We start from the raw sequence: 15,305 nt of genomic DNA on the forward strand, positions 1-15,305 counted from the left end.
TCAGGGATAGATTAGTATGGTCTGGTTGATGATCTAAGACAAGCAGGGATAGATTAGTAGGGTCTGGTTGATTATGAAACACAATCAGGCATAGATTAATAGGATTGGGTGGATGATTTCTATGCAAGCACCTATGACGCATGCTTCAATACTGTAAATACTGCATTTAAATAATGCCTGTATGTCCAGCATTAAAATAATGTCTGTATGTCCTCCAAATCATGTGTATGTCATGCTTCAGAGTATGTCCTCTTACTGCTGTGGTCTGGCTGTTGTTGAGGAAGGAGACCCTGGCGAATGGGTCGGAGAGGCCGGAGGCATCAGCACCGATGAGTCCACGGGCCTGGTACATGTGGGCCCGCAGCTGGAAGCGGTGCCGATCTGGAGGAACCATAACAAACCCAAAACATCAGACACAAACAGACACTTACATTGGGCTAGACCAAAGGGGTCCTACTTGATTCAATCAGGTTGACCCTGATTCATAACCTAATGAGGTCCAAAGTCCACTATAGATTTGACCCTGATTCAAACCTAATGAGGTCCACTATAGATCTGACCCCGATTATAACCTAATGAGGTCTAAAGATTCATGGTTTAAGATATGTAGTCATTTTCGCACACCACTTTCCTATCTAAAAAGGTATTTCTTGGTCATATTTGCCTGGTTTCTACATTCATGTTGAAGTCTATACATTGTGTAGATGGGCAGAGTATCTGTCTGTTTGATAGGTTTGGTCTGACTTATTGTAAGAGTCAGTGAGGAGTCTTGCCTCTGTACAGCAGGAAGGCCGGCCTGGCCCCAGGTTGCAGCGCCGCAAAGCCTGATGGGAGATTGTCCATCTTGTGGGTGGAGTCTTGGCAGGTGCCCAGCCACAGGTAGACGTCCAGTTTGGCCTGCACCGTCCAGCCACTCACCCTCCTACCTGGGGGCTACAGGTAAGGACACGAGTAACACCTGACGTCTACAGGTAAGACTACAAGTAACGCCCTCCTGCCTGCAGGGCTACAGGTAAGGACATGTGTAACACCTGACGTCTACAGGTACCAGGGGGCGACAGGTGAGCAGGCATTTAACACCCTCTTGAGAACTACAGGTAACAGCCTTCTTCCTGTGGTGTATACAGTGTTTCAAAGACAAAGGTTCAAACCTTGAAGAAGAGGGTTCTAAGCATGTGTTGCTACGTTGAGGATCAGGGTTCTAAGCATGTGTACCTTGAGGAAGAGGGTTTTGATCTTGCCACAGTCCCGACCCATCTCCTCCGGGTTCTCCGAATAGAGAAGGCGCCGGGCTGGTATCCGGGCATACGCCACACGCTTGTTGTTGCTAAGCAACCACACAAACACATCTGGAAGGGTGTGCTGAGGCTGGAGGAAGTAGCACAAATAAACACACACACACACACACACACACGAACAACACAATGCCCTTTGATGAACAGAATAACAGAATTATTCATTTGAGCATCTATTACCACATCTTTATCATACTCCTTTGAAACATATTCCCCCACCCATAAACATCACACACACACTCGTACACACACACAGAGAGACAGAATCACTGACAAAATACACCCCTTTCTCTCTCTCACTGCCACACATACACAAACACACACACACACATACACACACGCACACACTGACACACACACACACACTGACCTCCTCCACAAGGAAGCGTAGTTTCTGTGTGAGTTTTTGGGCTTCCAGCAGCAGCTCCTTCACACTCAGAGGCTTCCTCTTGGGCACTGTTATCGAGCCGATCACCTCAATAATGCTCTCCTAGGGGATCGAAACACAAACACACATACACATATACCCTTTGGACAATAGATATGTCCCTCTAACTCTGTGTAACTATTTACTGTAGGCCAGCAGAATGGCTGAGATCATATTAGGCTCCGTTAGCATAGAGGCTAAGGTCAATGAGGTCATACTAGGCCCTGTTAGCATAGAGGCTAAGGTCCCTGAAATCATACTAGGCCCTGTTAGCATAGAGGCTAAGGTCCCTGAAATCATACTAGGCCCTGTTAGCATAGAGGCTAAGGTCCCTGAATTCATACTAGGCCCTGTTAGCATAGAGGCTAAGGTCCCTGAGGTCATACTAGGCCCTGTTAGCATAGAGGCTAAGGTCCCTGAAATCATACTAGGCCCTGTTAGCATAGAGGCTAAGGTCCCTGAAATCATACTAGGCCCTGTTAGCATAGAGGCTAAGGTCCCTGAGGTCATAGGCCCTGTTAGCATAGAGGCTAAGGTCCCTGAAATCATACTAGGCCCTGTTAGCATAGAGGCTAAGGTCCCTGAGGTCATACTAGGCTCCGTTAGCATAGAGGCTAAGGTCCCTGAGGTCATAGGCCCTGTTAGCATAGAGGCTAATATATAAAATGTCACACCCTAAGACCTTAGCACCTTTGATTCATTATTTTAATTCTGTGTATGCGGCAGTGGTACAGGAGGTAAAGAAGTCGTTTAGTAATCAGAAGGTTGCTAGTTCGATTCCCTGTCGAAGTGTCCTTGAGCAAGGCACTGAACCCCTAATTGCTCTTGATGTGCAGTGTGCCATCAGTGTAAATGTAAAATGTGTATACATTGTAAGTCGCACATATGTAAGTCGCTTTGGATAAAAGCGTCTGCTAAATGACTAAATGTAAATGTAAATGTAATGTAAATGTATGCTGCTACTGAGTTTCTAGTTCTGGTCGAGGCCGCTTGACAGAGCTGAGGTCATACCAGTTCCTGTTTGCACAGAATCAGACGCTTTTTGTCCAGCAGGGTCAGCCGGTTCCCCTTCACCCTCCTCAAAGCAAAGGCGATAAAGTTCCTGGAGAGGAATGAGGAGGCCCAATCCCACGCATTAGTAACAAGTCACTCTCAGTCATTTCACAATATTAACAGTCAGCATACAAATTCTTTCTCTCACTATCACACACACAAACACCCATGTGCTCTCTCTCTCTCGCTCTCTCTCTCTCTCTCTCTCTCATTCACACACACACTTCTATTTCTACAGCACTGAGGTAAAAGATGACAAAGACACCTAATATTCTCACTAATCCACACACTCCATGCCTGTATGTATGATAAACATGTGCATGCATGGACTCTTGTGTCCCTGAGGGGTCAGAACCCAGGCCAACCCAGGCCGGGCCTTGAGTCAGTGTCTGTGTATGGTGTTGTGTGTTGTGTGTTGTGTGCTCAGTGCCTGTCTGTGTATGGTGTTGTGTGTTGTGTGCTCAGCGCCTGTCTGTGTATGGTGTTGTGTGTTGTGTGTTGTGTGCTCAGCGCCTGTCTGTGTATGGTGTTGTGTGTTGTGTACCCAATAGGGCTGGAGTCAGTGCCTGTCTGTGTATGGTGTTGTGTGTTGTGTACCCAGTAGGCCTTGAGTTACCTGGCGTCCCTGCAGAACGCCTGAAAGACCCTGAGAAGAAGAGGCTCCGCCCCTGCGTCGAGCTGCTTGTTCAGTGATCCTGCCTTGGCCACGCCCTCCTCCTTCCATTGGACAGGCACAGCAGCAGCAAGGGTCAGATCAATACAATGGCAAAGAAGAGCAGTGATGTCACAACAGCACTCATCTAAAAACACGGTCTATGTCTCAGATCTCGACTCCATGTTTCGCCTATATAGTAATAATAATTAAGTAATTTAAATCAAAAGTAATTTAGATAGCAGATGATCATGAACACTTCTACCCCAGTGGCAGGTGCCACTAAAGTGTGATCTACCATCATAACCATTAGTTCTTCTCACAATACTAATCATGTGTGCTTGTCGGCGTATGCATAACGGATGGTTAGACGTACGAATGCTATGGCGATGCTGTCCAGGACGTTGGAGTAGTACAGGCGGTAGGTGCGGTCCTCCCAGCTGCTCATCACGTGGATGCAAGGCTTCTTCTGGTTGATTGGCAGGTAGTTGTAGTACCTGTGGGGGAAACACCTCAACAGATTTACAAGAGCCTGGCTGGCAGTATAGGGGCCAAGACAGAGAGGAGCAAATGGTAATGGCTACTTTGGAAACTATCCCCGTGCAATTAGTAGATCAGAGTAGGAGTTAAGTTGTAAAACGGTGCGTCTGACACCATATTGTTTCTGTGAAAGGCATCTAGCTGATGACACTTGATTTGTAACACAGAGCAAAACATAGTTGGATGTTTAACCAGAAAGGAATCGGAGCTGCTTCATCTGAATAGATTATTCAACCCAAATCAGTTGTCACAGGACCTGTTTCCTTCGACATTGATGGGCTTCTCTGGAGGCGTGGTGGGCTTGCAGAGCAAAGGCTCATCACTCTCCAGAAGGGGGGTGGTCTGGGAGGAGTCAAGATCATGTGGCTCTGCCCCTCCTCTCTTCTTACTGGTCCCTTGGGCACCATCGATCAGATTCCCATAATTCCCTGCATACATCAAATAAAAATGCAAACTTGCTTAATTTCATCCTTCCAATTTGAAACAATTAAATGTTATGCAATTTCATAGCAACCACTGTCATATTATGTTATTAACCCTCCTATTATGTTAAAAATGCACTCAATTTAAACCTCCAAAAAATTATTATACATACGTTTATGTGTCAGGTATTTTAGGTTTGTTTGTTGACTACCTAAATAGCCCTTAAAAATAAAACAATACCCCCACCCACCCCCCTTATACATCCAGAATACATGTAACGCTACTATGGAGAAATATGCAGATCACCATCAAATCTCACTGATTGACTTAAAATTGGAAAGAGATATCACTCTGGTGTTGTATGGCTTCATATTATTTCTAAGTACATATTGTTGTTATCTATATCATTTGGAATAAAAAAAAAATCTGTAATCAAGAATAGTAACAATGAGATGAAAAAAGATCATATTTCTTATATATTTTATACAATTAAAACAGCCTGGGGTCAAATTGACCCCAAACAACACCTATGCGTAAAGCATGTGTACAGGACATTGAAAACATATCATCATGTTAATTTTGTGTTTACCCAGTTGTCCCCATTAAACTAGGAAAAGTAATTAAATATGAAGCAAAAAAAAACAATGTCAATCATTTATTTAGAGACGTTAAACATGGAAAAGGGTCAAATTGACCCCAAACATAATAGGAGGGTTAACAGAACAGATTCAATTGTATTTAAAATAAAAATAATTTATTTGAAATGTATAATATTAAAATAATATATTTAAAGAATATTAAAAACGTTCATTTTACATAATTAATTAATTAAAATTTGAAAGTACCAATGGTGAATTCAAAGTTGATGGGTCGATCACCAATTTTCCGGTCAATCAATGAGGCCTCAAACACAACTCCAAACAGCATGAAGCTTTCGTGGTCCTCTACACCAACCTGCACACAACAGATATCACTCAAAACATGACATTTATCCTATTCCACTAGTCCACACAAAAGACTGCTTTTATCCTATCTGATCGTACGGTCCGAGGCCAATACCCAACTACCTTTTTTATACTTTTTGTCACTCTCCACAACCAAGAGTCAAAAGGCAGCATGTGTAGATCTGAAGTTTATTGTAGTCATTAAGCCATAATAAGGAGATGTTCCATGGATTATCTCGATCTCATTGTATGAATGTCTGGTCAGTCTTTTTAAAGGAACTTCATTTCTCCCACTGTCTTGTATTTGGATCTTCTCCAATGCCAATCAGAACTAACCCCATTCTCTAACTTTTACCCCTAACTCCGTAAGTGAGTTCAGGTCAGTAAGTGTGTGTGTTTTTGGCACCCCTCTCATTCCCTGGGATCCTTGTGGCAAGATCAATTATTTCTGTCTGCAGCTGGGCTGTTTCTCTCTAAGTCAGTCTGCCTATTTCAATTATTTTGCTAGTCATTTTAAGTGAGACTTTTCATACTTGTTAATCCATGTTCATCAACTTATACAAATATCCAACATACGGTACTCTTAAACTATCTGTCTATCTATCTTTATTTATACTTCAAGCTATCTGTTGCTCTTCCATCTCTCTCTCTCTCTCTCTCTTTCCTTTGCAAAGACATGTTGCCTCTCCCTCTCTCACCGTAGGCGGGTTCTCCACTGGGATGACCTCCGGTCCTGCAGCCTTGCCCTTCTCCTCTTCTCCTCCTGCGCCTCCCGCCTGCTCCTTCCCTGCCGCCTTCCCTCCCTTCGGCTCCTTGAGTGTGGACTTGGTCGGGCGGGTAATCTTCATTTCCACATTTCCAGACAGGATCTCCACGGCGAGCTCAATGAGGACTCGCCCTCGGAACGAAGCCCCCTCCCCCACACCCTCGTTCAGCTCGCTGTTGTCGGCCGCGCCGTAGATGTTGATCCAGGCCGGCCCGAATGTGGGCAGGAAACCTGGGGGGAGGCAGAACAGAGAGAACCAGAACTGGATCAGGATCCTGGAATCCTAGTGCTATCTAGGAACTGGGCAACATGCGCAATAAAACAACACCATGATGAATCAACAAGAGCATATACCTAGGACCATTATGTGTACAGGACCATGATTTCTCAAATGTTTATTATAGATATTATAGATATTTTTTAAATATGACAAGTGCCCAGATAAAGGAATTACACAGCTCCTTTACTTGTGTACAGTACAACCTGCAATTTATGGAATGACTGCATGGACAATGTGTGCTGAGTGGCAGCTACAGTATGCTTCCCTAAAAGCGAATCTACAAAACACATGGACGGGCATATCACAGCACCTTTATCCCCATCCTGGTCGTTGGAGATGCGGCGCAGGTCGATGTAGTGCGTCCCTATGGCGACGTCGTTCATGCTGCCCTCATCTATCACCTGGATCTTGAGCCTCTGACACAGCGGGGGGAACATCTCCTTGAAGACGATCTGCTCGTTCCACACCGGCTCTGCCGTGCTCTTCTGGGTGGACGTCCGGCCCTGGAGCCACACAGGGAGGGAGAAGAAGAGCATGAGGATGAGGATGGGGGGTGCATGAGGAAGAGGATGATGGAGGGAGGAAGAGCATGAGGAACAGCATGAGGATGGGGGGCATGAGGAAGAGGATGATGGGGGGAGGAAGAGCATGAGGAACAGCATGAGGAAGAGGATGATGGGGGGAGGAACAACATGAGGATGGGGGCATGAGGAAGAGGATGATGGGGGGAGGAACAACATGAGGATGGGGGCATGAGGAAGAGGATGATGGGCGGAGGAACAGCATGAGGAACAGCATGAGGATGGGGGGGCATGAGGAAGAGGATGATGGGCGGAGGAACAGCATGAGGATGGGGGGCATGAGGAAGAGGATGATGGGGGGAGGAAGAGCATGAGGAGCAGCATGAGAATGGGGGGGGGGCATGATGAAGAGGATGAGGATGGTGGGGCGGGGGGTGCTGTATGTTCAATGACAGCAATAATGGTCCACACCTTTCTTGACTAATGGCAGGTCACATGCAGCAGTCACTGTTAAATCACTGATTAGAGCCAGATTAGAGCCAGATTTGTTTAAAGAGTCCTCAGTCTCTGTGCAGATATTTTATGAATGCCAATGAAACACAAAAATAGCACGTAAAAAGATATGAACATGCAGTACTGTTCAAACGTTTTAGGCAGGTTTGAAACAATGCTAAAGTGATGATGGCTTAAATAGCTTTTACTTCCATTTACTTCACTACAATCAGCAACATATACAGTACGTGCATACAAATAAATGTTTGAAAATCTAAATATAGAGACGCGCTCACGCTGAAGAAAAAAATAAGCATGTTCAGACAAAGGCCTTAAACTTTTGCACAGCACTGACTTTATCTGAAGTGAATGGTGCTGTTACCACTTGGCCAAAGAAGGACACCACCACGTAAGGGTCTATGAGGGCAGTGTTGTCTCCGATGAAGGCTTTGGTGACATTGGCCATGATGCTGGAGTTATTGCGGGGGAGGCCCTCAGCCCGGAACACCTTCACATAGAACCAGGCCCAGGGGCGCTCCGAGGGGAAGTTCAGGGGCAGCAAGAGGTTCCTGGGTCAGGGTTCACAGGAAACAGAAAGTAAGAGGTCAGGTTAGTCAGGTGCAAAGACCAACAGAACAAGCTGTAGGCTTGCCATTTGGCTCTTGCTATGAAAGAGGTCTGGCCAAAATTCGGTTCAAAGCAAAACAGTGCAACCATCTGGATGTTTTATAATGGTGCTGTCCACAAAACCTGGTTTCAGACATGCTGATGTATTCATTGATCTCTCTGGTGCCCACTGTATGACTCACAATGAGCCACGGATACCCATGTCGATGTATACTAGTGGAGCAGGCCTTCTGTGTTCCTCACTAGCACTGTCTGCTTACCAGACAGAGAACAGGCCTTCTGTGTTCCTCACTAGCACCGTATGCTTACCAGACAGAGAACAGGCCTTCTGTGTTCCTCACTAACACCGTATGCTTGCCAGACAGAGTGGACTTTTAGCATAATGTTTACAGATTCATTCTAAAAAGAGCTAAAAGAGTCACAAAGTCACAAGGCAGAAAGTCACAAGGCAGATGATGCCACTGAGCAAAAACCCTTGTTAGAAATGTTCATTCAGGCCAGCACGGCCTGTTGTAACTGAGGCAAGCACATGTAAGTTAATCAAGATGACGCATGAATCAAAGAAGCACAGGAGAACATTACTTTTCAATGACCTCCTCAGCATCACTGAACTTCTGTGAGGGCTGTGTGGAGTCGCCCTTCCCCGTGACGCTGATGTCACACTTCAGGTAACCTTTGACCCCGGCTTGGATGTTGCTGGGGTCCATCAGCACCGCCCATTTGTTGATAAACTGGTGGCCTAAGAGACAGAGAGAAAGAGATTCGACTTTCGGAAGTGGAAAATAGTAAGTGCACACAAAGGCAGTATTTATGAGTGCATAAGTACTCTTAAAAGTCCATTCATGATGTACTTGACCATCATACATATTCAAGAATTCAGTCATAATGCCTTTACACACTGACTTCACATACCCAGAATGCATCACTTGTATGTTTTTTCTCTGGGCCAGATTGAATTAACAGTGTATGCTCAATTAATGAGAATATATCACTGCAATGTAATGACATTCCTTTTCTAATGATTACTGTATGCTCCAACCACTAATCTCACCCATGACCAAACCCATAGTGGACGGACTGTCAGAGTGAGGCTCACCTGGTTGGCTGTAGACTGTTCCAACGTCGAGCTTGAAGGAGCCAATACAAAAGCTTCTCATTATTTTGGAGTGCATCACCTAGAGTAGAGAGAGGTGATTATAAAACTGCTTTATGTAGTGAAGTATATAAATCTACTTTAAACTTTCTGATGAGGCTACAAAACATTAGAGAAGGACATGGTTAGCTCTGTAAGGTTTCGCATTGGTTCACTTACCGACAGTTTGATGACTTTGTCAAAGAAGGTGTTTTGTGGGCCGAAAAAGTCAAATACGAAGTACTGTTCAGGCGAAAAAATATTTGATCAATATCAGGGGACCGATCATGTATTAAAGGGAAACTTTGGGATTTTTCAAGCTTTTCCATGTAGTCAGACACTTAGAATTACATTATGAGCCTGTCAGAGGCAGAAAAAAGCTGTGTACTTTGACGCGGGTACATGCCCCATGGGATTAAGGGATTTTGCGGTTGACAGTTATAGCATTCTAACTCAATACTGGACCGATTTCTATTGTCAATTGTCCTTGGTAAAAGTTTGGCCCCAAAAAGACCTAAAATTAGGGCCCAGGTTAAAAAATCCCCAAAATTCCCTTTAAACTGACACTGAAGTTTGAATGAATAACTTTAAATAACCTGTACCTCATTATAAAAGGGAGCATTTGTCCCCTCTTTCACTGTTGTCTGTTTCCTCTCATCTCCTACTTCCATCACTACACTGGGGTCAACGTTCTCCCCCACTAGTTGCTTTGCCTCTGTGATGTTGATTGAGATCTTCATGAGGAAAGTGAAGCCCAGATGGAATTATCCACATGTTATAGAGAATAAATGGCAACATATTGACAATCACTGTCAATGTACATGTATATTTACCTGAAACGTTTTAGATCTGCTCTCGCCTTTCAAAATCTTGCCCAGATGTCTGGACCTTTGAGATGACCGGTAGAGACACAGTCAGTCACCTACTTAAAAATGCTGTAAACCATATAGATATGAGAATGTCAAAGGTCAAAGGTCAAAGGTCAAAGATACCTCTTGGTTCGGGGTATCTCTCTGAATGGGAACAGGCCAGAGGGTCCAGCCAGAGGACTGCTCTCCGGGGTCTCCCCCAGTGAAGGGTCTTCCGGGCCAGGCTCTACCTCAGACACCTCTGGAGAAAACACACAAGACCAACACACACAAGAATATTTAGCTTATATTCTTCAATCTAGCCCAAACAAATAATATATTTTATAATGAATTGCTTTTATAATTGTGTATTTTAAAATAATGTCTTTCAAGGATGTCTTATTCAGAACAAGTGCATTAACCAGCATATGTCATGATAAATATGCCAAATACTTCACAACATAAAAGTATTTACCATAAGAGTGTCTTGGATATAATCTTTTAAAAGACCATAAAAGACACCATAAAGCTAGTCACAAGCTTCTGTGTCATTATTCAGAGAGCCATAACCGTCCTATCTGTAAATACGTGACTTTCACTGCCTTCTGATCTGCATACAGCAGCATGTTTACTTTCAAGGCCTTACCCAGGGCACCCTTGTTTGCCAAGACTAGACCCTTGTTTGCTTTCTTCTTCTTCTTCACCTTGATACCAAACAATTTCCTATAAAAGCAAAGGACATCCTCAGGTATGCTTCATTTATGCACTGTTGCACATGCACATACACACATACTCATACTCATTTAAAGCAAACACACACACACACACACAGAACAAACAAACTTACGTAGCAAGCTGAGACATCAGGACCCACTAAAACACCACTACAAATTTCAAATGTACTAGCTGTGCATCTCAAGAAATACAACCGTTTGTCCGGTCAGCAGCATCCTGCCTGCCCCCCCCCAAAGCACGGCCCCACATAAACCATGTGACTTTGTGTCTCCACTCAATCTCTTGACACTTATCTGGCTAATTACAACGCCATCCATCATTCGTCCAGGACACTCACCGCTGTGTTGTCGGGGTGTTTTTCGTCGGATCCATGACACACAATGGTCCTAGGATATGTTGTCTCCACGGCTTCTGTCCACCACACTTCTTGAAAGCTTAGAATGCTAGGAATCGAGAGTCATCAGACACACTATCACTGATGCGTCCTATGACTGACACGAGAAAGAGAGAGAGAGGGAGTGGGAGTTGGAGACAGTGAACATATGAGGAGACAGCTCTGCATACACCCACCCCTTGGAGCATAGAGCTTGTTTGACTTTCTGTGGCTAGAAGGTAAATTCTGCATGTGTGTGGTAAGCAGGCTTGGCTGTTAGTAGCACCAGTGTACAAACATCCAGCCAGTGTGTCTGTCTGTCTTGGAACTAATGAGAATATCTGTGTGCACCAGAAGCCTACGAATATGACAGGCCTCCAACTGCCATTTCCTTTATGACATTAAAAATAGACCGGCACTCTCTAAACCCTCACCCTCTAAATTTCAGAACTCTGAAATCCCCAGAATCCCTATGAATTGTTAAGCAAAAATCTTACATCTGGGCATTGTATCCAAGTCTCATACCATGTTAGAGGACAGAAAAGATTTGTATTTCTCACCTTTGTTCTCATAAACAGACAATATAAGACAGCATATGGTGATCTGAACACCAGTCACATTGTCAAAGTAATATTGGCTAATGCTTTTGCTTTTCTTTTGGGAAATGAACATTTTAAAAACTACACACAATCATGTAAAGAAACAGTTTTTTTGTGTGTATGAGAAAATATTACAGTGTTGTTGTAACAGATCACGCTTTCAGCTCAAGCAATGCTCATCCAGGCATGATTGCATATTGTTTGCCTTACGTGAGGTGGAACAGGATGTTTGAAACTGGTGCTTGAACAAATACACCCCTAGTAAATATTCACTTTAGAAAACATATGTGATATGGTACTTGGGTGGGCATGAACCTATGGCATTAGAAATTAAATGAATTCAATGCAATTAATTTACACTGAATTAAACATTAAGTTATGATATTTCACAATTTTTGTATAAAAGCACTGGTAGTTTGATGTGATGCATGGTGCATGTTGCACAAGTAAATGTAAACATGGTTTGAAGTTGAATTCCAAGGGACTCGACATTTCCACACAACAAATATGTACATGGTGGTTAACAGCCTATCATAATTCGATGTATTTCTTAAAATGGCCAATGACATGGTGCGCTAGTCCAACGTGACCTAAGTTTAAGTGACCAATCAGATTGTTTGCCTTGCACCGTGATTAACGAACATTCTAAAATTCAACGGTCATTCCAAAAAGGAAAAGCAAATCTCCAATTTGACTGTGGGTGGAATCAAGTATAACCATCCACCTAGCTAATATTAACTTTTGGTAGTAGTTTATTATCATTAATTATAGTTTTATCACGGTTATAACAAGATGAGGGAGATTGTCCATTTGCAAGCAGGTCAATGTGGCAATCAGATAGGCGCCAAGGTCAGTAACCAACCTTAACTAAAGGATAACGTTAACAATGATAGCTTTGCTATGCTGCCTAGCTAACTCAGTAGAGCGCCGGTTGGCATTGATTATTTTTATACAAATATATTTTGGTTTGACCGCATACATAAATTAACATATTTCCCCATCTGACAAGTAATTTAGTTAATATGTGTAATTTCATTTGGTTGATGATAGATATTCGGTTTGCCAGGTTAACACTGGCGCTTTACTAGATAGCCAGGCTGCTAACGTAAGCTAGCTAACGTCTGGTATTCAGAATGGAAGAACATTGCGAATGTTAGAAATTGACTGTTGACGTTGAACAGTGGATAATGCTAGGTAATGCTTGCTATGGAGTAAATGAATGTATGGCTTTTGGTGCATTAATGATTAACGTTTCATGCATAACTTCACCTGTGTCTGGGTTGTTTCCTTGAGTTTGCAAATTAATGTTCAGACAAATGTTGACTTGTTAATGGGGACATTTTTTGGTTAACCTGAAGTGCTGCCAACAACCAAAAATGTGAACGTGACCTTTAGTGTAAGCCTTGATGGCTTCTGACTAGCTAACATTACTTTATATGGCCACTTGTTACAGTTCTGGGAGGTAATCAGTGACGAACATGGCATTGACCCAACTGGAACTTACCATGGTGACAGCGACCTTCAGCTAGAGAGAATAAACGTCTATTTCAACGAAGCCACAGGTCAGTTTTAGTTTGGGCTTAATCCTGTGATGGTGTGTTGAGGAATTAACTAAAATATCTTAATTACTGTTATCCTAATATGACAACCTCGTGTTATTTTGAACACCCCTCTGTACTAGATTACGTAGGCCTATGAAATATCTTAAATTTGAAATTATGTTTAAATTATGCTCATTCATTGACCTGTCCTGTTTCACCTCCTGTCCCTCAGGTGGAAAGTATGTTCCCCGGGCAATCCTGGTGGACCTTGAGCCAGGCACTATGGACTCTGTGCGCTCTGGCCCATTTGGACAGATCTTTCGCCCGGACAACTTTGTCTTTGGTATGATTTCAATCTGAAACACCTTATCATGAAAGACTGATTTGCAAAAAACATTTAAATATAAATCATTAAGTGATGCAAGAGTGTAGAATAATAAAATAAAATAAACATGCTCTTAACTTTGTATACATAGAGATTAACTCTTTGGGGGGCTTTCTGTTTTTCCTCTCATCTTGTTGTAAATAGGACAGAGTGGTGCTGGTAACAACTGGGCAAAGGGCCACTACACGGAGGGCGCAGAGCTGGTGGACTCTGTGCTGGACGTGGTGAGGAAGGAGGCTGAGAGCTGTGACTGTCTCCAGGGCTTCCAGCTCACCCACTCGCTGGGCGGTGGCACCGGATCAGGCATGGGTACCCTGCTTATCAGCAAGATCCGTGAGGAGTACCCCGACCGCATCATGAACACTTTCAGCGTGGTGCCCTCGCCCAAGGTGTCCGACACGGTGGTGGAGCCCTACAACGCCACGCTGTCCGTTCACCAGCTGGTGGAGAACACGGACGAGACCTACTGCATCGACAACGAGGCCCTCTACGACATCTGCTTCCGCACCCTCAAGCTGACCACGCCCACATACGGCGACCTCAACCATCTGGTATCCGCGACGATGAGCGGCGTCACCACCTGCCTGCGCTTCCCCGGCCAGCTCAACGCCGATCTCCGCAAACTCGCCGTCAACATGGTGCCCTTCCCCCGTCTGCACTTCTTCATGCCTGGCTTCGCCCCCCTCACCAGCAGAGGCAGCCAACAGTACAGGGCCCTCACCGTGCCCGAGCTCACCCAGCAGATGTTTGATGCCAAGAACATGATGGCCGCCTGCGACCCGCGCCACGGCCGCTACCTTACTGTGGCCGCCATCTTCCGTGGACGCATGTCCATGAAAGAGGTGGACGAGCAGATGCTCAATGTCCAGAACAAGAACAGTAGCTACTTTGTGGAATGGATCCCGAACAACGTGAAGACCGCTGTCTGCGACATCCCACCCAGGGGGCTCAAGATGTCCGCCACCTTCATTGGCAACAGCACCGCCATCCAGGAACTGTTCAAGCGCATCTCCGAGCAGTTCACCGCCATGTTCAGGCGCAAGGCCTTCCTGCACTGGTACACGGGCGAGGGCATGGACGAGATGGAGTTCACAGAGGCCGAGAGCAACATGAACGACCTCGTGTCCGAGTACCAGCAGTACCAGGACGCCACCGCAGAGGAGGAGGGCGAGTTCGAGGAGGAAGGCGAGGAGGACGCCTAAAAATGTGTTCCCCACTTTCTTATCACAGCCCTTTCAAGTTTCCTCTCCTCTCTATCAAACATCTTGATCTGCTTTTAAGTGTTAAAGAAATAAATGCTACCAATTTTTTTTTGAACAGTTATCTTGTTGGTTCATTACTCACTTATTGTAAGTAGGCAGTATTAAAAAAAGTTCATTTTTATAAGATATGGTTGTCATATCATCATGTTGTAATTCAGGGACTGATCACCCACTTGCGTTGGTATGAAACTGTTTGGAATTTGAGTTTGAAGTCAGTTTACAACATGCAGCAAGTACAAGTGTAAAAGGGATTTTTGCATAACATAAATGGTCAATCCAATATGTTGTCATTTTGTCGTTAGAATATGGCATTGTTGTGTAAATGTCAATTTATCATAAAGTTTTATGTTTAAAAATTCAAATCAAATTTAAATAAAGGCTTTGGTTGAACGTGAAAATGTCCAGAGATG

At 44.2% G+C, this 15,305-nt stretch overlaps 2 protein-coding genes across 2 annotated transcripts in view; one reads left to right on the forward strand and one right to left on the reverse strand.

The window, feature by feature from the left end:
• The window catches only part of fer1l6 (fer-1 like family member 6), a 27,904-nt gene extending 16,480 nt beyond the window's left edge, over positions 1-11,424 (reverse strand). Inside the window, 20 exon segments of the mRNA XM_042703278.1 lie at positions 257-381; positions 774-933; positions 1,216-1,368; positions 1,666-1,785; positions 2,734-2,824; positions 3,392-3,492; positions 3,804-3,924; positions 4,224-4,395; positions 5,236-5,344; positions 6,033-6,331; positions 6,691-6,883; positions 7,776-7,962; positions 8,603-8,759; positions 9,117-9,195; positions 9,333-9,395; positions 9,755-9,886; positions 9,986-10,040; positions 10,145-10,262; positions 10,647-10,723; positions 11,073-11,424. Of these exon segments, the coding sequence (XP_042559212.1) occupies positions 257-381; positions 774-933; positions 1,216-1,368; positions 1,666-1,785; positions 2,734-2,824; positions 3,392-3,492; positions 3,804-3,924; positions 4,224-4,395; positions 5,236-5,344; positions 6,033-6,331; positions 6,691-6,883; positions 7,776-7,962; positions 8,603-8,759; positions 9,117-9,195; positions 9,333-9,395; positions 9,755-9,886; positions 9,986-10,040; positions 10,145-10,262; positions 10,647-10,723; positions 11,073-11,107 (2,547 nt within the window). The 5' untranslated portion in view covers positions 11,108-11,424.
• A 957-nt stretch (positions 11,425-12,381) lies between these two features.
• LOC105892839 (tubulin beta-4B chain-like) lies at positions 12,382-14,999 on the forward strand. Its single transcript, XM_012819155.3, has 4 exons — positions 12,382-12,556; positions 13,161-13,269; positions 13,481-13,591; positions 13,778-14,999. The coding sequence occupies exons 1-4, from the start codon at positions 12,500-12,502 to the stop codon at positions 14,833-14,835; spliced, it is 1,335 nt and encodes a 444-aa protein (XP_012674609.1). The 5' UTR covers positions 12,382-12,499; the 3' UTR covers positions 14,836-14,999.
• Positions 15,000-15,305: the final 306 nt, after the last annotated feature.

This window comes from Clupea harengus, chromosome 2, assembly GCF_900700415.2.
Source record: "Clupea harengus chromosome 2, Ch_v2.0.2, whole genome shotgun sequence".
NCBI lineage: Eukaryota > Metazoa > Chordata > Actinopteri > Clupeiformes > Clupeidae > Clupea > Clupea harengus.

Bases quoted from the DNA above. Each gene is read 5' to 3' on its own strand.
- LOC105892839 (XM_012819155.3), top strand. From the start codon at position 12,500: ATGAGGGAGATTGTCCATTTGCAAGCAGGTCAATGTGGCAATCAGATA. The intron at 12,557-13,160 runs GTCAGTAACCAA...CACTTGTTACAG, and splicing joins GCAATCAGATAGGCGCCAAG to TTCTGGGAGGTAATCAGTGA. The intron at 13,270-13,480 runs GTCAGTTTTAGT...CCTGTCCCTCAG, and splicing joins CTATTTCAACGAAGCCACAG to GTGGAAAGTATGTTCCCCGG.